The 25,491-nt window shown below is 40.5% G+C and overlaps 3 protein-coding genes across 3 annotated transcripts; 1 reads left to right on the top strand and 2 right to left on the bottom strand.

The window, feature by feature from the left end:
• Nucleotides 1-2,226: 2,226 nt before the first annotated feature.
• MELLADRAFT_105589 (uncharacterized protein) lies at nucleotides 2,227-3,360 on the bottom strand (the record flags this gene model as incomplete). Its single annotated transcript, XM_007409059.1, has 3 exons — nucleotides 2,227-2,291; nucleotides 2,446-2,614; nucleotides 2,647-3,360. 3 exons carry the CDS (start codon nucleotides 3,358-3,360, stop codon nucleotides 2,227-2,229), a joined length of 948 nt encoding a protein of 315 aa, XP_007409121.1.
• A 10,305-nt stretch (nucleotides 3,361-13,665) lies between these two features.
• MELLADRAFT_35320 (uncharacterized protein) lies at nucleotides 13,666-14,913 on the bottom strand (the record flags this gene model as incomplete). The annotated part of the gene is made up of 4 exons (XM_007409058.1): nucleotides 13,666-13,784; nucleotides 14,295-14,504; nucleotides 14,580-14,678; nucleotides 14,733-14,913. Coding segments are annotated over 4 exons (609 nt in total), but the record flags the coding sequence as incomplete, so codon positions are not given.
• A 1,372-nt stretch (nucleotides 14,914-16,285) lies between these two features.
• On the top strand, nucleotides 16,286-17,229 carry MELLADRAFT_105591 (uncharacterized protein; the record flags this gene model as incomplete). Its single annotated transcript, XM_007408872.1, has 8 exons — nucleotides 16,286-16,289; nucleotides 16,379-16,413; nucleotides 16,490-16,548; nucleotides 16,626-16,691; nucleotides 16,792-16,825; nucleotides 16,904-16,932; nucleotides 17,015-17,102; nucleotides 17,203-17,229. The coding sequence occupies 8 exons, from the start codon at nucleotides 16,286-16,288 to the stop codon at nucleotides 17,227-17,229; spliced, it is 342 nt and encodes a 113-aa protein (XP_007408934.1).
• Nucleotides 17,230-25,491: the final 8,262 nt, after the last annotated feature.

Here is a 25,491-nt window from a genome sequence, read left to right on the forward strand (position 1 = left end):
TAAGATCATGATCATGAACAAGTGAGATGGGTTGATTGATTATGGACTGAAGAGTCTTTGCCGTGTCTCTGGATTCACGCTTCATTAGTACAAGAAGTTCAAAGATCAAGATCAGGTGGAGCTACATCAGTTTCATCAACTTTGGCTGAAGGAGGTACAACACAACCAGGGACAGCACAACAAGGAAAAGTAGAAGAAGAATTACATTGACTTCAAGAAAGAAATCGGACTTTAGAACAAACTCATCTCAAAGCTATTCAATATGTTAAAGGAACTGAAAAGATGTTAAGAAGGATGAAAGATGAATTAACAAAATATAAAGAAGAGACTGAGAATTTAGAAACCGAATGTAGTGAACTTCAAAAATCTGGAAGCTCTTCAGGAGGTGGTGGAAGTGAATTGAAGAATCAATTGATTGAATTGACTCATCAACTTGAATCTTTAAGAGTTTCTTCTAAGGAATCGAATTTAGAAAAAGATGAGTTTATTACAAATTGAATATGAAAGAGATATGAAATCGAATGAAGAAAGGTTTAAAGAACGAATTGAAGAAGGTTATGTTGAATTAAATCAATTGAAAGATGAAAATCGAGGACTTAAAAATGAATTGATTGGATTGGGATGTGTCTCACGGATAGCACATAGTGCAGTCTTGTTTCGGGCTCTTGTTACGCTCAGGTTGTAAGTACGGGCACCGCACTGGCCGAAGGCTGGGGCATCTGCTATTGGCATGAGAGGCGCGCACCTTTCCACCCGCAAGAAGTGGGAGGGAATGCAGTAGGAGGGTTGGAGGATTCAATTAAACAGATTGAGTGGTTCAATCGGAGAATTTAGAATTACAAGGGAAGTGTGTTGAGTGAATGGCCTGAAGAATGAATGAGCATGCACTGATCATACGTTAGCTGAGGCCAGCGTCAAGAGCTACCTCAAATACATACGCCAGAGCCAAGACCAGCCATTCGAAATCTCCTCGATGCTCCCGCAACCTCTTGCAACACCCCACTGCGCCCTCGACGTCGACGGCGCTTTCAACGGGAACAGTGTATGTAATCAAGAAGGACTCTGCAGGATACGACTGCTCCAAAAAGGCTCTGCAAACGCATCCTCCCCCAATCGACCCAATCGAGATGTATACACCCGATATCTCAATGCTGAAAATGATGAGCGCCTCAGATAATTCAGCTTCTGGGGTCGCTGAGATGCTTGAGCAGTGTAACAAGCAGACCGGTCATGATTCCACGTCGTTTAGTCACTCTCTCCAAGTCATCGAGGGCGACATGGGTACTTGTCTGAATTTCGAATCGCTGATCCGCCAACGCTTTCCGGCAGGCCACAACAAAGAGGCTCTTGATAATGTGTTGAACCTTCCTGGCCTGTCACACACACTATGGAATGTGGCCAGTAAGGTATTGAGTCACCACTGGGGTGATCCGAATGATTCATCAGATACTGGCTTGCATCGCACTGCTGCTGCTCTCGGAATGAAGACCGATAAGCAGCCATCCCAGCAAGATTTTAACTCGTTAATGCAAGTCATTCACAAAGGTCACACCGCAACAATGGTGTTCCTCTTGAAGTATGTACGGTCTTTCTTATCTTTGACACAAAGATCTCTGACTTTGCTGTACTACTACAGACAAACTCTTGAGTCTGAGTCCGAAGACGTGCAATTTGATACGCCCGGCGTATCTCAAGCGATGATTGACAGGTGTTATAATAGGTATTTCACTCGCGAAGCTTTGCAAAAAGCTTCGAAAGCTGGTGATTGGACCATCTACAACATGCAGCTACGTTTGCGTGACTTTGCTAGCATCGTCGAGTGTGATCAAGCTATGAGGGCAGGGGACATCGGGCGAGTGATGTTGATGTGGAAGAAGTGGGCGGTGATGGCTCAGGGGGTGTCCGGCCTTTCTCATTACGCTATCCACCTCCCACGGTTCATCTTGATTCTGGAACAGTACTTACCTAAGAATTTCGCCAAAGCCATCAAACACTCTCTTCTCATTCCTACCTCTGGCCGAGTTGGACACTGGGTAGCCAAAGATTTCTATCTTGAGATACAAAACTATTGGCTCAAGTACTTTTTCAACAACTCGGTACGCGCTCATTAAGTATTTGCCTCAAACTTTCCGATAGCTGACTCATTTTATGAATCCGACCAAAGGGCCAAGGTACCAAGATTGACCGGCTGATGTCTCGGTTCTCGATCATTATTCCTTTGGTGAGTCAGTTTGATGACACCATCATTGTAATTCTATTCACGTTTGCTGATCCTGTCAATGTATCATAAGCTACGCAAACAAATCCAACAAATGAAAGAGCGCTCTGGCCTGAAGGAGATATACCAGTCAAATCCACATAACATCACACCTGCTTCGCTACAGTCATTCTTAACCATGGCTCAGAATCACATGTGCGATGTAGAACTATCTAACAACAACAGACCTACAGATGACAATGATGAGGTGGATGACATCGAATTGCTTGGCATAGGTAAACTCAAAAAGATACTCAAAGAGGAGGCCAGGAAAAAGTTACCTTCTCGATTCATTTGGGGGTCTATGAAAGAAAGGAACACCGGGATCGATGAGTTAGTTGGATCGGATGATGAGGACTAGGTGGAAGCATCCCCCAAACAGTACTTACTACACTTAAAAGCTCTTCTTGACGCTGTCTCAGCTTTTCTTCCTTCGCTCTTTGTTTGTCAATGGCTTTTTGTAATCGAATTCGTTTTCGTTCGGCGATTCCAGCCTTTTTGATATCACTTTCAATTTGTTTAAGTCTCATTTGCTCTTGATGTTCCTCTTCGATAAGATTGGAATCCAAGATCGCTTGTTCTTGCCTGATACGCTCATCTTCCAGATCTTGTTGATACTTGTGATACACAGGCGACTTGATCCACGAATGAATACTATTGCGCACTAAAACGAAATGACCGGGAAGAGTCTCACCCCCGAGAATCTCGCGTAAAAATGTTCCGTTTTTGACAGCCTCATAATTTTTGACCACTTGCCAGGCCTCTTCGCGATCAAACAACGCTGACAGATGCATATGTGATCCATTCGGATACGTGGCCTGAAAAAGACCCTCGAATTCGCCCACCAGGATGACAGCCAGGTCAATCATGGCAAGACTGAGCCGGATCGGGTCGTTCCGCTTGCACACCAGTGGTATGTCGCCGGAGAACTTGCGCTTGGTAATCTTCTTGGGCATCGAGAACAGACTGACATCCTCAGGCTGTTCTGGTGAAGAGGACATGAGAGTTCCGAAGTCTGAGTGTTTGGTGGTAGGAAGTAAGCGAAGAATACGCGCGCAACCATGAGGATCGCATTGTGAACATTTACAAGGTCGCATGTTCATAGCGGTTTGGCGTGAGATCTCGTTGAGATAGCCAGGATCCGAAAGATCAACTGGTATGTAACCTTTCCTGTCATCTCGGAACAAAGACACAGTTCAGCCTCCCAGTGCAAGGTTCTTTCAAATGTAAGTGACTCACAGATTATCCACTGCATAGGCGACTCAAAGACAACAAGGTGTGACTCGAAACGCATGCATTCGATCTTCGTTGTCCATGTAGGCACTTGGTCTGAATTCGCGCGGTGAGTTCTTTCCCGGACTCATGTTGGGCTGGACCAAATGAATTACCAGGCCATCGCTTCCATCACGGCCGGCACGCCCGGCCATCTGATTTGACTCCGCTGGGTCCATTGCCCCCATAATTATCACAACCTTCACACGGGTCCAATTCTGACCCAGTCCAAGAGCAGATGTACATGACAGGATTGGAAACGTAGCTTGGCCGTAATCTTGGACCCGAGTTAACTGGTCCATTTCGCCAGTGACTGAGTGATACCGCCGTATAAATGAACTATTGCCATTACACGCGTCAACTGGGTTTCCCCGTGCTTTACAGACCACGTCAATGACCACCCCGGTCGCATTACGAGTTCCCAAATATATCAAGGTCGGAGTTGAGTCTTCATCCGAGAGAACCGAAGCTGGAGCGAACAGCGAGGCCACATCCTCAGCTGACTTTAAAGGCCGAGTGAGATAGATCCTGATGAAACGATTCTCGGGTCGCGTCAACTCGCCTTGGATGACGGTCATGTTCTTCGGGATGATCTTCAGGCTTGACTGTATAGCACTGATTGCAGATGGTCGACAGGTCGCAGACATGAGCAGGAGAGGGACCCCATCGGTGGCCATCAGCTGCTGACCGAGATTGCCGTAAGAAGGCCTAAACTGGCCAACATCTTCAGGTACAACATGTTTCGAAAGCCCTTGCATTTTGCCGGTAGCCTGAAGTCCCCAGAGATAGATGCAGTGGGCTTCATCGACTACTTTCAAGACCAGATGTCGCTGAAAGTCTTTACTATGATACAGCTTTTGAAATGCCTCGCTATTTAGAAAGATCTCTGGACTCTGTTTGCAAACGTACAGAAGTCAGTCTCTGACAAATCCCAAAAGCCATTTCATTCCTCACTCACCAAGTAGATAAATGAATAAGCGTGTGCTTTCAATTTCGCCAATTCAGCCGGGCCAAACGTTGTCTTTGTGAGATTGATTGCTGTAATCCCGATTAGACTCTTCTCCAACACCTGGAAAACCTGTAAGCTAGTCTGATGAGCTATACCAAGAGTTATGGAACCACTTACTTGATTGTTCCCAAGTGCATCTAGAGGGTTCAAAACCAAGACTACCGGTTTCTTGATCTTTGCAAACATATGGAAAAACAACTCAGGCACACGGCTCTTTCCATAGCCTGTGCCTGCTAAAAGAAACGTGTCGTCCCCGTTGATGAGACTGACTGTAGTGTCGATTTGAATTTTCTTCGGTTCTTGATTGCCGTACTTTTCTTTGAAGCGGATGCAGACCAATTCTCTTTGTTCCAATGTGCTGGATTCCAGCAGCTTTTTCGTAAGTAGCGGAGTTTCAATCTTCAAAGTCGGGATTGATAAGGCACTCTCAACGACGTCTGAGAGCTTGACGTCCTTTCCTGTCTGGCTTCGAGTGCGAATTTTAGACTGAGACATCTTTCACACAATGACTTGAAAAAGCTATTGGGTCACGATTGATAAATTTTCTTCAAAAAGAGCTTATAATTGGTTGGAGGCAAAGTCAAAAGGTCTTGACGTTTGTCAATAGAACTCAAGATTGACAGATTCGACAGGCCCTTTGTCTCACATTGGTGTTTCAAATTACCCCGTTACACATCGCCTACTATCAGCCGCAGTCGCACCTTGAGAATTTCGAAAAGACCCTTTTTGGGCCCCAAAGAAAACTTTTGCAATTGGCGCGCTAGAGTGTTTCTGAGGGAGGCAAAAGATGCGCAAGAAGGAGGCGCGTAACATGTCTGATATACAAGAAATTTCATGATTGGGTGAAAAATAATCAATTGTGGACCCTTTTCTACCACCAAAAGGTGGTTTCCCTTGTCACCAGGAAAAGGGACATTGCATGTAAGTCCCCTCGTGCCTCGGGGGTTTGTTGTGTTTTTTTGTTGGCGTTGTGGTGATCTATTTATGATATTAAGCAAAAAAATTAATCATCTTTACTTTACCAGTTTATTAGCAAACTTCAATATAGCAGAGAATTCGAGATTCAGGTTTTCAGATCAATTGAAGCTCTTAGAGGCTTATGTATACTTATCAGCTCATTATTATGTCATCTTATTTCAAAATTATTATTAAGATCAACATAGTTTACTTACAAAGTTATTACAAAAAGACAGAAAAAGAAAAGATAAGAAAAATTCGAAAATATAGGTGTAAAAGTTGGAAAATGGTTTTTAGCTTATTTATAATTAAGTTATGGGTTTTATAAGGTTATAATATGAAAGAACAACAGTTTATTATACAGGAACAATTTTAATATTCAAGGTTGATAAGGGGAAACAGAGGTTATTAGCAGAAAGGTACTTTTTCGAAGTTGGTAAACAAGGGTTAGGCGTGTAGTTTACATATGTAATGGTGGTAGTGATGGAATTTAAGGTTGCCAAGAGGATTTTCCGGGATTTTTAAGGTTATAGAAGATGATGTCATATTACATGAGCAAGGAAAAGGGAGTAGCAGCTGTGAAAAGTGAAGAAAATAGGTGAAAATCGTCGAAAATGGAGGTTTTCAGCTGATTACATATGTCAAATGACGTCAGAATAAGTTGGTAGATGGCTCATTCAACGCAGAAGAGTGGATTACATAATGTACAACCTTTGAATCATTAGTAACGGAGGTGTATGTAAAAAGTTATAAGGGAAATAAGAAATTGGTGTGAATCTCGAATTTACAGTCACAAGACACATGTAACACCAAAAACCTTAACTTCACAACTCAATATCTTACTCATCACTCATCAGAAGTAGGTCTTATAGGTGTCAGAAATGATCAGTAACACGTGGGCTACAAGATGCACTTTAGTAATCAAAAATTGGAGCACATCGGAAAAAATTCGTAATCTCAAAAGTTGGGTTTCAGCTAGTTTACAAGGAAAAAATCACCTGTATTCATCTTAAGAAGTGCTGCACATTACATCATTGCGTCATTGATCACTTTTGGCTGTGAAAATTACATCATACATTAGTAACAAGATCATTACATTGCGTCATTACATGGTTTTTAGGGTTATTTAGGCGGATTTGATTGGTTTTTGAGGCTGTTGACTGTTGTAAAGATTGTTACATGTGGATATAAGTACTCCTTGATGATTTTGGGATTGTAGCGCCCTTTTCTGCATCTTATACCTTTGTTGTAGTGTTATAAATCATCATTTATTTACTATATTTGTACTAAGATCACTTAAATCCGCCCCTTCAAAAGCAAGGAGAAATTTATTTACGTGTGTTAAAGACTACAAGTCTAATTGGGAATAATACTTACAACAGTATTGCTAGTAATAAACATAGTGTGTGACTTTTTTTGCGCTTAAAATCTGGGAATAATACTTAACAACAGTATTGCTTTATTTCTCTGGTGCCTTTTATCCTTTTCTCTGTTATCACAAAGTGGTCAGCAAGTGCCCTTGTGCTGGTTTCTTTGAAGAAGGCAGTCTTTAGGCAACTTCTACTATATTACACGTAGTACATTATCCCTTCTTAGGTGTTGTAAAGCTCTTGTTGAGCTTTAAATACTACAGCGTCTTTACCCCGGGGCACTGAGGGGACCTTAGTTAAGTTAGGGTCGTGACCAGTCTCGGTATCTACCATAACCACCAGGTCACGTTGAGTGTTTTGACAACCTGATCATTTTTTGAATCGAGCGAAATTGGAATTTGGATGCGCTGCGCAGCAGGCTGCGGCCAAATTTGGCAGCTCTTCTCTTCTCCTTCGCGGTCGACCCGGTCAACCTTTTTAGCAAAGGTAGTAGTCGAAAATCATTCCCGAGCCAAAAACCGTCCGACACGACTCATACCGACACTCAGGTTGTGGGCGCGGCGCAAAAAACGCGCTTCGGCGCGCCGATTTGTAGGCGCGCCGCGGCGCGCCTAGGCGTTGAAGAAATCCCCAAAATTGGGGTCGGCGCGCCTTACCAAACAACGCACCGGATCTTTGGTGTTCTACGTCCTGTCACCAATTTTGGAGACCTGGATCCTCGCTGTGAGCTTTGAAGACAGCTCTTTTTAGCTTTTCTCACCTCTAAAAGGTAAGTTTGTGGTGGTAGATGGCTCTAACAATAAAAACATAGACTAAATGACATTGTACACACACCATTTCCGTTGTCGGCAATTTTTTTTTGGTAAGAAAACGCGCCGGGCGCGCCAAGTGGCGCCTCGGCGCGAAAAATTACACAAAAACGCGCCTCGGCGCGCCTACAAAATTAACAGCGCGCCCACAACCTGAACCGACACACATCGACATGGATTTTTGTTTTCCAAATCCCGTGTCGTAACATGAGTCATCTCGTACATCATGCCGTCCGGGAAGTGTCACCACGACACAACATGACTTCAGATGTATTTTTTTCAACCCGATTTTTCGAGTATTTTCATCTTTCACAAACCCATAATTGCCCTCTTTTCAATTCTCCATACGTGACACCATATATTCAATTCACCTTTTTTTTAAAATTCCCTTGAATTATGACTCTCTCTGACATTCAACCTGCGGACAATTGATCTTGACAATCTTAACAACTCACCTCATTTCAACTCGACTTCGACACCTCCTCAATACTTGACACACTGATGGGATGATCGCCTGGAAACCTTTGGTCATGGAAATTGAATGTATTGGTAGTAAGTAACTCGGCTGGGTATACAAAAGTTGACTATCAACTTTTACTAGTAGTTGAGTCTCTCCTTCTCTTCTTCAGCCGAGATGACAATACTAATTTTTATCATCCTTTCAACTCATACTCTTCTTTCCGGAATTGATTTATAGGCAGAGGTTTTAACTCAAAAATTTAATTCTCCAATCTTGACACACGATCAACCTAAACTGCCCAAATCAGTTATTGTTTTGATCCAATCTTACTGTGGTCGATTTGATCAAAAACATAATTTGTCAGCTAAATTGATGACTCGACCTGATACAAAACTCAAGAATAGAACAGATCGAATTCCACATTCAGTTGTTATCGGTGATCAATCCTCAACTGATATTATTTACTATCTCGACTCAAACTATACGGAGGTCTGAATCATATGGAACAAAGCTAATGGCATGGTTTGAAGATCGCATATCACAATCTGATAGATTTTAGGTGAACAATCACAATCACACATACTATCACACCAAGAATCAGCATTGCATGAAGAATTACATCTAGATCACGAATCACAATCATGTTTCAATATCCCTCCTCCCTCCTCATCCTCTCCTCAATCTAAATCAATCATACAAATCAACTCTGATAAACTTGGAAAAAGGACAAAAAATCTGAACAACCGAGAGGATTCATCAAACCTCAAAGAACCTTTTGTTCTCCCAAAAAAAGAAAGTCGCATCACATCGTTTGTTTAGGGAAAAGGAACTTGGAACACATTTTGAAATGTATTGTTTTTTCAAAAAAGATGAAGATCTACTTTTGATACACGGTCTTGCAAAAAGAGACCAGTTCTTCTTACCTATGTATCCTAAAGAACAATGAGTATCAACCAAGTTGGTTTTCTAACATCAAGCTTTTAACTGATACCCAGAATTGCTCATTTGAATACAACAAAAGTAGTCAAATCATCTTACCTTTTGACTTGTTGAAAAAATCGCTCCCTCTGGCTATGTTAATTTAATCATCAACTTTAAAATCTCAATGTTTCCATGCCATTCCTTCGAGATTTACTGAGTAAAACAATGAAAACAAATGTATACAAACTGAATACATAGATGCAGAAGTAACAAAACCTTTATGGTAATTTTCAATTGAAGGAAATTTACCTGAATTGAATGTCAAACCAATATAATACATGCTAGGATAAGATTGAATATACATATTCTATATCATCATCATTTGAATCATATACCAGATCAAATCTTTTGTTATTTTTGTACAAGTGATCAAGGAAAAATTACTGAAAAAGAAAGCAAAACCGAGAAAATCTGAACAATCAAGAAGATTTGATAAACCTCAAGCAACTTTTTGTTTTTAGGATCGGGATTTAATTTTTCAACTTGATTGTTTTCAACTTTTGATAAATCACTTTCATGAGTGATAGTAGTAGTTAGAGATTTTCTTTGTTTGATGTCTCATTAACAGGTCGAATCGCATGAGCGAAAAAAGCAGATTGACGATCTTTTGATGTTTTTGATTTTTTAAGTAATGGTTTAATCATTGATGATGTGATTGAATTAGTTGAAATCATGCATGTTAATGTGTTGGGTGGTGATGTCAAAATTGATGATCCTGCTATTGGTTCTGTTGTTCTTGTAGCTACAGCTTTATAAAAAAGTAGAAATCATTTGTTGATATTATTGAACTTAATCAAATCAAAAGAAAGTTTCCTTACTTTTCAATTCTGGCCATTTCTATAATTGCTCTTTCTTTTTCCGATTCATCAATCCTTTGTTCTTCAGCTGCATCATCTAGAAATGCAACTTCCTCATCATCTAATGCTGCCAATCGATCTTCTTTTTTTGCAAAAAAACAAAACATACAAAAGAGAATTAGTCAATTATAATTTTTTGGAAATTGGAGAGGTCTTGTTGGCTTTAATTTGATTAAGATAAGATAAGTTTTTTCACTGAATTTTAATCGTTCTTCAAATGCTTCGTATTTTTTTTATTCTTGGCTTCTTTTAGGTTCTCACATAATGATATCATTCAAGTGATTGTCTGAAGAAGTGATCGGTCAATTGATTGATCGATTGTTTAGGAAGTAATAGATCGATTTTGGTAATGGGCTGATTGGAGATGTGGTGGATGCGAGTGTTTGTAGGAGGTTGATGGTGAGGATCCAGAAAGCCTATAAGATCAAAAGAAAAACAACAGAAACAAAGGAAAAAGTCAAAGAAATCAGCTTCTCAACAAGGACAGACAAACATGGACAAAAAGGTATACTCACCTGTGGTTGTAGCAATGTAATGCAGTAATAACAGGAAGATGTTGGTTGATGTTGGTCAAGGTGAAGTGGAGTAGTGATGGATGCGCTGTGAGTAAAATAGTAAACACAAAGATCCGGGTTTGAAAAAGAGTTTGGTGTCATGTTTTTGTCGGTATGACACTTGTCGGCCGTCAGACCGTCCGCCATGACTCATGTTACGACACGGTTTTTTTGGATCAAAAATCCATGTCGATGTGTGTCGGTATGAGTCGTGTCGGACGGTTTTTGGCTCGGGAATGATTTTCAACTACACATGACATGGAAAAATTACATGTTTAAACCATGTCGTGTTTATATGTCGGTATGAGTCTATACGTACACCGTACAACATAGCACAGAACATGCACTATTGATCCTCACATCTTGGATAACAGAAAAGTGGCAAGATGAAGAAATAGTACAAGCATTCTTTCTAGGTGTAAAGTCAGCATACCCCTCAGTTCACTGGGGATGGCTATGGTACACACTATATAAGAATAATTGTCCCACATACCTACTCCTGATAATCAAAGGCTTTCTCACCAGAAGAACTATCAATCTGTAGATTCAGGACTTTGTCTCAGATACCATCAGTTATCATTTACATCTTCTACAACTCAGAAATCCTAGAACAAGCACCACCAGAACCAACAGGTAAGGAAATATCAATTGGCTTCATGGATGATGTAGTACATGGAGTAGATTCAAAAGCATTTGAGGAACACTTGATAAAACTGAAAGAACTTGTCAACCACTTCCTCAAATGGGTGCAAAGTCATGGATTAATCTTTGACAAGAAGGAAGCCCAGCTCATGCAATTCACAACCAACCCAAAAGTGAAACCCCCCTCTTTCATTATCTTCAGAGACACAGTTGCCCAGCCAAAATAACACAAGGTGAAGTGGCTTGACCCAAAACTAACTTTCAACAGCTATCTTCAACACACTAAGAAAAAAGCAAAATCCATGCTTCAACATTTCAGAAGAATCAATAAATGTTATTCAGGTCTTGCAACAAATCAAAACAGTAAAATGATCATGAAAGTCTTGATCCCTAAAGTACTATACAGAAGTATTTCCTGGTCAATTGAAAAATTCAGCAAGAAATCAAAAAGTATCCTAGGCTCCATTCAGAATGGAGTCAACAGGATTATGATTGGCGATTTTGGGGGCACATCAAACAAAACAATGAATCATGATGTTTATTGACCACCTTTCCATTAGACCGCAGCTTGAACAACACCGCAACTTTATCCCAACATGATGATCAGTGCTAGAAAATCACCACATGCAAACATTCATTGCACACAAATTGTTACAAGCACACAAGACACATCTGGGACCAATTCAGGACTTTCTACATACACTTTTAGCAATAGCAAGAGAAGATATTGAAACAATATATGCTCACCTGATAGCTCCATGGGAAGAAAGTATAGGAGAATAATCAATGTAAGAATCAAGAAAGAAGATGTCATAAAAAAGATTCCACAACAAATCAACAATGAAGAAACAACCAAAAAAACACTGGTAGTCTTCACAGATAGATCATTCATTCAGGAAGGTGGAGGAGCACTTTCAGTGTCCAAAGACAACCACAGAGCACAATCTGTTATTTATACTGACCATTTTCTAACCACAAGACTGTGCAACTAAGGATTCTCCTGGCAGCAGAGGTAGCTAATGATATTTGCAAACAGAAACAACCGCCATCAACCAATTTGGCAACTTTTAGCAACATCTATGGGGGACTGAGCCCCACAAACAACATACCAAGAAGGCCAACAAATCCAACTCCAGAACTGAGCACAAATGAGAAGACTACAGCAGAAAATGAAAATAAGATTGTACTGGAAGCCCAGACATAAAGGTATCAAGCTGAAAGAACTTGCAGGTCATATAGCAGGCAAAGTAACAAGCTTGCAAGAGCTTTCAATCATCCTGCCAACAAGTTTAGGGAGTCTCAAACTTCACACCAAAGAAAATTGGCATATCAAACTGTTCCTATTTAAACCTGGCAAGAAGGCCTTGAGGACAAAACCAAAAGTTCTATGTAGCCAAAAGCCTATGTAGCTGAACTATAAAAAGTTTGCACTCTACAAAATAGCTTGATCAAGAAACATATGAACTCAAACACACCATACTCATTTCTTTCTTTTCTGTCTTTCTACAGCTACCTTACTTCTTGATATCACCATCTAACTCTTCTTCTCTTGTTAAAAATATCCCCTTCACAAAAAATCAAAGAATATGTAATAAACAAAAACTTGATTCAAAATTAAATAAAAAAACATCATCATCATCATCAACAACAACAACAACAAAAACAAGCAAGAAAACTAATCAGAAGAAGAAAAAAAAGAATAATGTACTATGGTAATAGTAAATCAATTTGATGAAACATAGAAAAAAAAATCATAATTGTAAACCTCAATTTCATTCCTTTTTTTCTATTCTTTAAGAAAAACAAAACCTTCTTTTCTTTTCTTTTCTTTTCTATTCTTGACTTTATTGTAAAATTCAGAAATATAAAAAACAAAAGAAAAATCACACTTCACACTACATCAAAACCTAGGTCTTTTACTTCCATCATCATAATTGTTCCCACCACCACCACCTCCTCCATTTTGATGACCACGATAATCATCAAATTCTCTTTTACTACCTCCTCCTCCTCCATTTGACATATTCTGACGACTTGCCCAACCTTGACCAGGTCCAGCTCCAGCATTGGCACCTGTTCCTGCAAAGCCTCCATTACCTCCTTGAAATCCAATACCTCCACCTCTAGGTGATGCAAATCGATCGCCAAACCCACCTCGATCTCGTCCGCCCCCGCCTCCTCCGCCTCCAGGTGATCCAAAGCCGCCTCCTCTTGAACTTCCTCCGCCTGCACTTCCGAATCGATCACTACTGCTTCTTCCTCCAAAACCTCGATCTCCTCCTCCTCCTCCGAACCCACCAGGTCTTCCACCCCCACCACCGCCTCCAGGTGGCCCGTTTCTGAAACCCCCTCCTCCTCCTCCGCCACCACCACCTCTGAAACCACCACCGCCACCACCACCGCCACCTCTGAAACTTGGACCTCGAAACCCAAACCCACCGCCAATACCTGGCGGTGGAGCTTCAGCTGCTGGCACCGCTACAACTGCCTTAGGACGTCCTCCCAGACCTCCACCTAGTCGACGTGGCTTCCATCCCTTCACGGTCCGACCCCGTTCCACATCAACGAGAATCCTTCGACCCTTGATCTTCAATCCTTCTGCATCCTTGTAGGCAGCTGAATCCAAAAAAGTTGAATCACAATAGAAGGCGAAAATCCGGTGAAAGTGATAGGTTTGTTGAATCATTCGTACCGGTAGTGAGAGATCGATCGTTGTTGAAGAGTATGAAATGTTCGAGTTTTTCCAAGATTTCAAGTTCGTGATGATTTAGCAATAACACAGATAGATACCGCGAGAGGTGTTGGTTGTATATGTGTGGGTGTGTATCAGGTTGAAGGTAGAATGATGGACGTATATATAGAGCAGCAAATATATGTAAAAAAAACACGCAAACAAAAACAAAAAGGAGTTCAACTTACCCATCTCTTCAGACGACTTTTCAAAATGGTTTTTTGATCAAGGAACTCTTTAAAATTGGAAGAGAAGGGAAACTTGGAAGATTTGATTCCATATATAACAAAAATGTGTATTGATAGAAATACAAAAAAAAAGATCTCTGATGAGAGAAAGATGAAAGATGGAAGAAGTGTGTAAGAAAGAGAGAAAGAAAGAAAAAGAAAATTTACCCTTCATATCTTTTTCTCTTTCAAAGAGTATAAAAGCGTATCCTCGAGACTTTCCTGTAAGTTTATTTTTCACGATTAAAAGTTTTTCGATCGGTCCATACATATCGAATTCTTTTTTAAGATCGGATTCGGTGGCTTCGAATGATAATCGAGAGATGAATAATGTCCTATATGGATCACCAGTTGCGTTAGGATCTTCTTTAGGGTCATCTATGTACCAAAAGACAACAAAAGGTTTAGTGATCAGCCAGATGAAACAAACGGATGGAAGAGAAAAGGAAATACACCCACAAGTTTCTTGTCGTGAAGCTTTTTCTTCTTTCCTTTTGATTCGATCTTCTTGACGACGTTCGAATTGAACTTGCATAGAATCGGTTAAAGTTTCTAAAGGCATTCGATCGATCAAAGGATCTTTAGTACCGTTTTCTTGATTTATACCATCTTCATTGATCGTAGCTGCATCCAGTTTAAGTTGATCTAGTAATGGAGAAACACATGTGATATGTTTTTTATGAATCGATACATCTGGATCTCTTCCTAATGGTTTACAATATGGTAAGGGAGCACGTGGAGCGAAAAGTTTGAGTAGGTTGGGTGGTAAGAGATGGGTTCCGACCATGTTGATTGAATGAAAGTTGATTGAGAAGTTGAGTTGATGATGTGAGGTTTCTGGAAGGCTTTCGAGGTTGATGTGGATGTTGACAGTTGGATTGAGAATTGAATTGAGTTTCGATCGATTTGAGTTTTTTCTCAGTTCAAAGTGGTGCACCAGTCAAATTTAAATCAAAAATCAAAATCAAAACACTTGGGTTAGGTCTCACTCTCAATTACATATCACACTCACCAGAAATATTGAACTTGACAAAGATAGCTTGGAGATGCAAACAATTGACATGGATGTACTGTAGCTCTGATTGATGATCATGATCATAGTCTAAAATTCCTAAGACGTGGTAATGGCAGATTTAAACTATTATGAAAATATTGCAAGGTTGACTGTGTATCTCAGTGAGGAAATTCGATATTTTCTACCAATTTTTGGATTGGATTGTTAGGTGTTTTATGGGTCACTCTCGATATTATCTCAACTTGAATTATGAGAAACTTGAGGAGTGAAATGTGTAAGGTGATTGATATCCATGATTGAAAAGTTGAAGAGTCCATAGTGAAGTTACAAATGCCATCAGGCTGTGCCTTGTGAAATGAGACATAAAAAGAATGGTTTGAAAAAAGGATGACAATTTGTAGAATATTAGATGGAGCCAATGAATAAAAAACAAAGTGATATGCACGCACATTTTTTAAAACAAACTACCAACACCAGTTTCATAAAGGTCATTGACCATTTCCACTGAAAAGCTTCATGAGTGGTATCTAAACTCCAGAAAGATTGGATGTTGATGCCACCAATTGCATAATATCTGGATTAAAGAGCTGGCAATGTATTGAATGTTATGTCGATCCAGGCTCTGAGAACACGATTGTGAGGACATAGACGAATTCATTGTATCTCAGATTCAGGGTATGTGTTTTGACATGGCACCTCTCCAAGTGAGATATCAAGGAGATACCATGATGATATGGCAGTTGAAGATGGTGATGGAGTGAAACAGGTTGACAAAGTTGAGGTGTGAACGTCCGAAGAGAAGAGAACCATTTGGCCGCCAAGAACAAAGATACGATGATGCTGGTACATAGAAGATCTTCATGAGGGGCCTGCGGGTGAAAGACCCTTGTATCATCAAAGCTCCAAAGCACAACATTCTGGAGAAAGACCCGTATATTACCAATAGATATCAGGGTTGAGGATGGCAACAAGAGTTTTTCTCATACGTATTTCTATCTTGCGAGTGATCAAAGAAATACCAAAGATTTAAAACAGTTCCACAAGACTCCTTCCATCGAAGCCTATCATCATTCCACAACTTTTGCCATCCTTCTATCACATTTTCCATAAATATTTCACTCTCTTATTTTTCAGTTAAACAACAATGGGTAAGAAAGATATATGCATCTAAGAACATTGATAATTTTATTCTAATCAATTATCAAGCTCTCTCTTCAACTTGATCCCATTCTTTTAGGTTTATTTTCTCACTTTTCTAAAGAACATCGAGCCGTAAGTTTTTGCATTGTCTCACATTTTCTAAATACCTTTGCAACTCAATCAACTGGCTCTTCCTTTGAATTTTTAGAATGCTGAGTTTGAACAATTAACTCGAAGAGGTCCAAACGAAGGTTCACGAAAGGCTAGGTAAGTTCAATGTATTTCATCCTTTTTCATATTTTCTTTTTTTATCTTATGTTAACTTCTTTGGAATTTCTTCTTAGTGTTACACATCAATTATTAGCTGGTGCTGCTGCTTATGCTGCTTGTAAAGCTTATCAAGATCACAAGTCAGTTAATATCCTTCAATCCGAATGTTCTTATAAGTTTCTGAAACAAAAGAACACGATTCTTTTTTGTCTGGTTGTGTTTTGGTTGTTAATCTTGTAGGAGGAGACATGGAAGACCTGTTAATCATGCTCAGGTCAGTTCATAATCCTTGACTTAATCATCTTCAGAAAATCATTTCAGAATTATTCAACGTGTATCTCTCTCTCAACAGGCTAAGCAAATCGCTTGTGGATTGGCTGGGTAAATTTCTCACAAGCTCATAATCGACTATCTATATGGGATAACTCAAGCCCAATATAATTAATCATGGATTATTTTGTAGAGTCATGGTAGATCGACTTATTGAATCTCGTGGTCTTACTTCAATTGATAACCACAGGGCTAAAGACGCTGCAATGGTAGCAGTTATGGTTAGTTTTTTTTTTGAAAAAATAAATAAAAATAATTGTGTGTTGATATGGAAATTGAAAGTGGTTATTGATTATAATTTATTTCTCATGGTTTTTGTAGAGTGCGCTTGATAGGGATGGGTATTGAGCTTGTGATTAGTTTATGGACTTTGAATTGGTTAAAATATGTAAAATCAGATAAGAATAACATGATGTGAATCACAATCAGCATGCTTATTTCAGAAGTTCTTTGAAACAACGTTCTGGCTTCGGATGATTGACTTGATAGAAAAGAACGCACTTGTAAGACTTCAAGTTAAGCTCGGGTAACAACATCCTTGAATTGCACCAACTCCCCTTTCGCGCTGCACCTCACTGATATTCATGGCACTCTCAGGGCCTTGTAGTCTTCTCACTTCCCTTGTGAGGGGTCACCTACAGTCTGGCTGACTCTTCACTAAAAAGAAGTGTGTAAAAGACTAGTAAGAAGTCTTCACTGGTACACCCAAGTGAAGACTGCAGTTAATTGACCTCTAAGGAGAGGATTTGATGCCAGTGGGATGGCTGAGTAATCCCTCTAAGGATCTTACTCTGAGCTCTGGTTGATCTTACAACTCTGGAGCCTGCAGTACTTTAGACTCTGAGGATTCAGAGGTGCCGCGGGGTACTTTAGACTCTTTTAAAGAGGAACCCTTTGTAAATTCCAAGCTTGTTCTGTTAGCTATTGATCCCACCAGCTCAGAACACTACTTGAGGTTTTACAATAACCTGAATAAGAAGTAGAACTATAATAATCAAGATACAACTGAATCACTATACTCAATATTCTTGGTAAAGAATCAAGTAAGATGTGATGAGGAGTTGTGGTATGATAATATGTTGTTCTTCTTCCAGAGTGGGAAGAAGAGGGGTTCATATATTCCAGACCTAGGCGTCAACTTGTGGTTGGCGCTTAGGTTTGCTTTTCTTTTGAGTTAGGTTTGGGTTAGGTTTACTATGAGGTTAAGTCATAGTAAGTCTTGTTACTTAAGTGACTCTTGAAACTGAGCCATGAGTTGTAATTCTTATGGTTTTAAACAAGTTTCATATATTTACATATTATTTACATATGTATTACATGTATTTACATGTGTGTTTGTTAGTCCGTGGTAGGGCTGTGACCCGGACCCGGCCCTGCCCGGCCGAGTCTGCCCGAGGGTCTCTAGGAAGCTCACAGTCCGCGCCCTGGGGCACTTAAACCTAACCTGATGAGAGTGACAAACGCCCTGCGGGCGTCCCGGGCGACCTGCCCGGCCCGGGCAGCCGACTCTCATTAGGCCATTTTCTCTCACGATTGTCGCGATTGGAGTAGATTCTCGATCAACAAGTTCCTGTCAGATCGTCTCATATTGTTTTATGTCAACCTCATCGCCTAGAATCCCTGTCACAAGATCTGCTTCTTCTTTACATCGTTCTGTCATGTCTTCTAGTATTGCTCCCTCAGATTCCATCTCCGAAGTGGCCTCCAATACTACAACTACCGCACGTTTGTCTTGGGTGTGGCAATACTTTGTCACCGAAGAGGTCGACGGCGTCCTCAAGAACGTGTGCCGAGCTCAACAAGGCTTCATCAACGCCAACACCGCTGCCAACAACGCCGACGCACCCACTGTCATCTGCAACAAAGCTCTTGCTATCGACAAGAACGGCTCTACAAAATCGATGAGCCGACATCTTGATTGTGCACATCATATTGAACCGCCTGTTCAAACCAATCAACCCAGCATTGCGGCCTTCTACATCGACGGGGAGCCAGTCCAAGTAGGTTTTTTTCACACTTTCGTTGTTTTGTACTTTGTTTTTCACTGACTATTATATTTACTTTTCTTTTTTGTCTTTTCTTTCATTTTTCCTTCTTTTTTATTTCCTCTTGTAGGTTCAACCTCTCAACAGAGCCAACCTCAAGGAGGCTCTCATCCGTTTGGTTGTTAATCGAGAGGTTCCTGTCTCTTTTGCCAACGGCAGGGAGTTCCGCGAGATCATCAACATGATCAACCCCGCGGCTTTTGCCATACTTTCTAAACGAACTGTGATTTCCGAAGGAATTCTAACCACCTTCCGAGCCAAACAATCAGCCATCATCAACCTTCTCTCTTCTGTCAAGCATATCAGTATCACATGCGATGGATGGACTTCTCCAACCAACATCGCGATGCTTGGTGTGACCGCGCACTGGATTTCTGACGACTTTAAGCTCCGTGGTATTACTCTTGCTTTGAAGCCAATCGATGGACCTCACACCGGTTCCAACTTGGCTTCTCACCTCAAGCAAATCTTGGACTATTTCCACATCTCCGAGCGCTTATATTGCATCACTGCCAACAACGCATCCAACAACACCACCATGGGCCAAGCCCTCTCGACCATGATTCCTCACTTCGACACTTCTCAAAGTATTCATGGATGTATCGCACATGTCATCAACCTTGTGGCCAAGGCTGGACTTGCTGTCTTTGATTGAAAGGATCAATTTTCATCCGTCAACGCTCTCAATCCTGCCATACCTCAAGATCCATCTTCTGTTCCCTTGTTTGTTGAACCTACCTCCACTGCCGAGATCAGAAGCATACTTACTTGAATCCGTGGATTTCACAAGAAAGTCAAGCACAGTAGCCAGCTCAAGACCTCCCTCGACAATGCGATTGCAAGCTGTGGTGTGTTGGAACAGAAAGTCAGTTTAGTTCATGAGGTTTCAACTCGATGGTCATCAACCCACGCATCACTTGCCCGATTCATTCACCTTCAAGTCGTCTTAGATTATCAGTTTAATTGTAACCCACCACTTGAGGCTTTCAAACTTGATCACGAAGAGTGGGCTTTGGTCAAAAACTTAGTCCAGTTTCTAGCTCCTCTTGCTGCCGTGACCAAACGTATGGAAGGCCATTTGTATCCGACTTTCTCTCTTGTTATGCCAGACTATCAGTGGCTAGTGGCACGGCTTGAAGCTGTAAGTATTTTTTGCTCTATTCTTTACATTTTTTTTTCTTCTTGTTTATTTCTTTTGTATGAATCGTTACTGATTTTAGCATTTGTTTGTTTCTAGGCCTGGGTTGATTCAAGATGCAAGGAACTCAAAGCTGCGATCATGCCGATGGTCAAGAAGATCCTTCAATATCAAGAGGCTGCCCAGACGAAGGCAGCCTACGTATGTTCAGCAATCCTCGATCCCCGTCTTAAACTTAACGCCATCAAAGCTCAGACTATGGAATCACTCGGTTGGGGACAAGAAGATTTGATTCAATACTTCACTGATCACGCCGCCAGATTCAGACCAGCTCCAGATCCCGACATCGAGATCGTCAAAAATGAAGAAACCCTCGACGCTGATCGTCCCCAACACTTCATAAAACGTCGCAGAACCATCCCGATTGAGCACGAGGTAAATGAATACCTCACTGCACCACAAGAGGATGAGACTTGTGACCCACTTGTTTTCTGGCAAACTCACGAACGTCACTGGCCCAATCTTACTCGAATGGCGAAGGCAATGCTTGCTGTACCTGCCACGAGTGCTCCTTCGGAGAGTAGCTTTTCTAACGCATTGAGAGTTATGAGCGATCACCGAGCCTCTTTCACTCCTACCAATCTCGAGGCTCAAGTCTGTCTCAAGAGCTGGAATAAAGTCTTAGTTTAATATTACTTGATGAAGTATAATCGACAAAGTTGTTCTTTATTTTCTTTTTCATAATCAAATAGGTTCTTGATTAAATACACGAGAATTTAAAGTAGAGGCAGAGTTTCTTTTTATCTAAGTAGGTGCTCAATCTTGTCCTCTCTTGTTATCGAGTTTCTTGTTATCCAAGTATCCTATCAAAGTCGTTTTCTCTTGTTTTCTAAGTAGGCTCTCAACAGGATAAGTCCTCATTGATTTGGAAATACCAGTCTCAAAAGTTATCCCCCGTTCAAGTTTTATTGCCCCTACCAGTGAGCCTCGATCAATTTTTAACTTTTACGTGAGCCTCAATCGAGTTTTAAGTGAGCTCGAGTCATTCTTGCCCCTAGATGTGAGCCTAGAGCCGCCAGGCCCCGTGGCCGGGCTTTCAGGGTGTGCCCCGGTCGGCCATGTGCATTTTTTGGAGGCCCTCGGGTCTACCGAAGCCGGATCTGGCCCCCAAGGCCGGCCACGAACTCTCGGGGCCGGGCCACAGCCCTAGTCCGTGGTCCTGTACACAGGGCTCAGGGTCAACACTTGACAATTCTATAAGGCTGGTATGCTTATAGAATTCCAAATTTAGCAGAATGGAAATGTTACGTGTATGTAGATTTCACTACACCTCCTTGACACACTGTAATAAACTGCTCACGTGCCCTGTCCACTATTTTGGTCAGTAATTTAACAAAATAGTAGATTACTAGTACACAATGTCACACTATGTATGTAATCAAAGTTGCACTAGATATGTAATATCTTATTAGATTTCTTTTCCCAGTGTACAAATGAGTATTACCTCAATTGAATCAAGGATGTGTTTGAAATTTGTACTTGCAGGGTTCTTCTAAAGAAGGAATCTAATTGTTTCAATGAAAATTTGAAATAAAGATTAGTATTTTGATTCTAAAAACTAAGGAAATACTTGTGATCACAATTAAATGTGATCTTAAAAAATAAGGGGAAAGAAGAAAAAAAATTCTAGAATTTGAAGGAAAAGAAATAGATATTTTTGGTATTTTTTATTTTTTTATTTTATTATATAAAAGAGAAGTAGAGTAAAAAAAATGAGACTGGACAGATAGAGGTCTGTAGGAACAAAAAACCGGATGAGGCCCCCAAATTGTGAGGGGTCAGCTACAGTCTGGCTGACTCTTCACTAAAAAGAAGTGTGTAAAAGACTAGTAAGAAGTCTTCACTGGTACACCCAAGTGAAGACTGCAGTTAATTGACCTCTAAGGAGAGGATTTGATGCCAGTGGGATGGCTGAGTAATCCCTCTAAGGATCTTACTCTGAGCTCTGGTTGATCTTACAACTCTGGAGCCTGCAGTACTTTAGACTCTGAGGATTCAGATGTGCCGCGGGGTACTTTAGACTCTTTTAAAGAGGAACCCTTTGTAAATTCCAAGCTTGTTCTGTTAGCTATTGATCCCACCAGCTCAGAACACTACTTGAGGTTTTACAATAACCTGAATAAGAAGTAGAGTTATAATAACCAAGATACAACTGAATCACTATACTCAATATTCTTGGTAAAGAATCAAGTAAGATGTGATGAGGAGTTGTGGTATGATAATATGTTGTTCTTCTTCCAGAGTGGGAAGAAGAGGGGTTTATATATTCCAGACCTAGGCGTCAACTTGTGGTTGGCGCTTAGGTTTGCTTTTCTTTTGAGTTAGGTTTGGGTTAGGTTTACTATGAGGTTAAGTCATAGTAAGTCTTGTTACTTAAGTGACTCTTGAAACTGAGCCATGAGTTGTAATTCTTATGGTTTTAAACACGTTTCATATATTTACATATTATTTACATATGTATTACATGTATTTACATGTGTGTTTGTTAGTCCGTGGTCCTGTACACAGGGCTCAGGGCTGACATCCCTCAAATCCATAAAATATAGTGCGACTAGAACCGCACCTTACGCAGCCATTGTCAAGTCAATGTACGCCTGTCCCTGCAGATTTAGCGTCCTTGGATGAACAGTCCGCAGCCCCTGCTCTCCGGAGGACATGAGATAAATAGAATGTGGCTGGTATCTTCATGCGAGCAATAATAAACATCAAGTATTTATCTAGCACAGTTGCTTCATCGTGTGTGCAACTGGCCCCTAGTACATATATGGCGTCAATTCCTTATCTAAAATATGGGCCAGACTTGCATAGATACTGTTCAATCCTTTTCTGCAGCGGTTAACGTCGCATCAGGGCAATTTCAGTGCTTTTTCAAGGAATAGTCTGAGGCACGTTGGAGCTTTTAAAAGTCTCTTAGAGTTTGACCACAAATTGCTAAGATTAACGCATGACGGCCCCGGAGGGTCTGACTCGAAACTGCAACAACCGGAAGCCCGATGGGGCGGCTACTACAACTAAGATAATATACCCTAATAGGAATGGGAGGGATGGTGGGCACAAAAAATTTGTATCTAATTTTATAAACTTTGTTATGGAGATGAAGAAACAGATAGCTGAAAACCGTGAGAACAAAGTAGATGAATAAAATAAGAATAACAAATCTGAGTAAAAGAGGAAGAAGATTACAACAAGACTGGTTTTTTGTATAGAAGGTAAAGAGCTACGCGTAACCATTGCTGTGCTAAAAACCGTGAGTTAGTAAGATCTTCTCTGGGATTTTTGGGAGCGCTTTTCAGCAAACTCAGATCAAATTCCAAAGCCACTTCACCTGGCCCCGATTCCTGTAAGTTAAAACAAGTTCCAACTACCAGTTCAGTCTGTGATTGATTTGCACTTTTCAATTTTGATTGTTCCTGTTCTATTCTAAAAATGTTTTGTTATTGTTTGCATTTGAGTTGACAATTATTTTTTGCCTTGTTAGGGCTCAACCGTGCCTTTCACATCTTGTGGAACGCAAACAACATACTTTTCCATATTGCGGGATTGACACCTTACTTTCAGTTTTATAGTTTTTAACCCCTAGCCCCTGACCCTTTATTTTTTTTTGTTCTTTGAAAGATTGAATTAATTCTGTGCTGTTGTTAAACCACCAATACAACTATCTAATTTTTTTAATAGTTTATTGAGGGATGTTATTGTTACCTTTGCATCATTGCAATTCACTCCTTGGTTTGAGTGATCTGCAATATTTGATGGCCAGCTTTTGAAAACCTGACTTCAAAATTTGTGTTTTGGCCTTGGTGTACATTTATTTTTCACTCCTATAATCTTGACTTACTTTCATGAATCCCTTCTTAAGATTTTTTTTGGTTATATGTGCCCAAGTCTGGTATCATATCAGAGAATCCAAAAGACTTTGTGCAAGATGTCCACTTGACTTCTGTAGGGTGGATTGGGTCCTTGCACCCTTGGACAAGCCAAGGTGAGCAACTCTCTTTAATGAGTTCACATGTGGCACTTGAGTGATCAAGACATCTGCTCAAAGGTGCTCTTCTTACAGTATGTCAGGGGGGGCGTGGGGTGGGGTAGTGAGGGGCCTCTAGCCCAGGGTTGGTTTCTGTAAACCAAGCTTCCCTGGCCGGAGTCTTTCATTGGGTTGGTGGGTGTGACACCTTTTTGTATGGTGGGTGGGGTAGAGCAGAAACCTATCGTGCTGAGCTGAGGTAGTGTGATCTTCTTGAAGACTTGCAGTGAGAGTCAGTTGCTCTGACTGGCATGAATGAATGGATGTGAAAAACCTCGCACCTTGTGATGAGCAAAATGTTTCTACACAATTCTTCTGATGTGTCTTTTACAGGTTGGACAAGTCCTTCATGGACGAGTCAACCACCTGTGAGATAGTGGTTTTGATGATGGATAATCTTTTCATCTTGAGTTACATATCAACCTACATGAGTCATTATGAATTCCAAAGTCATAAGTATTCACAATACTTTTCATACATCAACCTGGCGTTCTCAATTATTTCGCTTCTCTTCAATTATCAGTCACGTTGACAAAAGGAGACGCGGGAGGTTAAAAGAAAAGACACACACCACTCCCCGCGGGGGTCGAACCCGCAATCTTTGGATGCCACAATCGAGCGTAGAAGTCCAACGCCCTACCTTTAGACTAGGGGAGCACATGTCAAAAATGTCAGTTTTGCCTACATAATGCTAGTACGAGCAGAAGGCTTTTCACCATGGACTCCACATTGACGATACATGATTCACTGACGAAGATGATGGATGTAATGTTGAAGATCAGAAACCAAAGTTGATACTTTCAAGAGTGAATTTGAACGAGTGAGTTTTTTATTTTCAAGGAGTTGAGAATGAATCCAATCCAGAAAATCTGATACTGATTCCTAAAAGTTGATTGGAAGCCAGTTTACCAGAATTGAGATTTGATTGAACTCATCAAGACTTTCTTACGATCAAGCTACCGACCTATTCGAAAGACAACAATCTCGAGAAGATACTTTAGATGATGATAAGACGATCCACTTCACACTTCAAAATATTTAATCATCTTTATCAAACCAGATTCATTCCAAATCAATTTAAACTATCAAATCAAACTTCATTTCTTAACGGTTATCAGAATCGATCTCCTCAGAAAATCAAAGGCTTTCATCTATTCCATCATCAATCAAATCAAACTATCAATCACAGTCAATCAGAATCAGAATCGAAACCAGAATCAACATCAACATCAAATCATCAACTCATTTCACCTTATTCACCAAAACATGAAATCAATTCATTCAAAAAACCATTCTACATCACCAACCAATCCAAGTTTTCACTCAACCCTACCATCTATCAATCC

Source organism: Melampsora larici-populina (genome assembly GCF_000204055.1).
Source record: "Melampsora larici-populina 98AG31 unplaced genomic scaffold MELLAscaffold_14, whole genome shotgun sequence".
Taxonomy (NCBI): domain Eukaryota; kingdom Fungi; phylum Basidiomycota; class Pucciniomycetes; order Pucciniales; family Melampsoraceae; genus Melampsora; species Melampsora laricis-populina.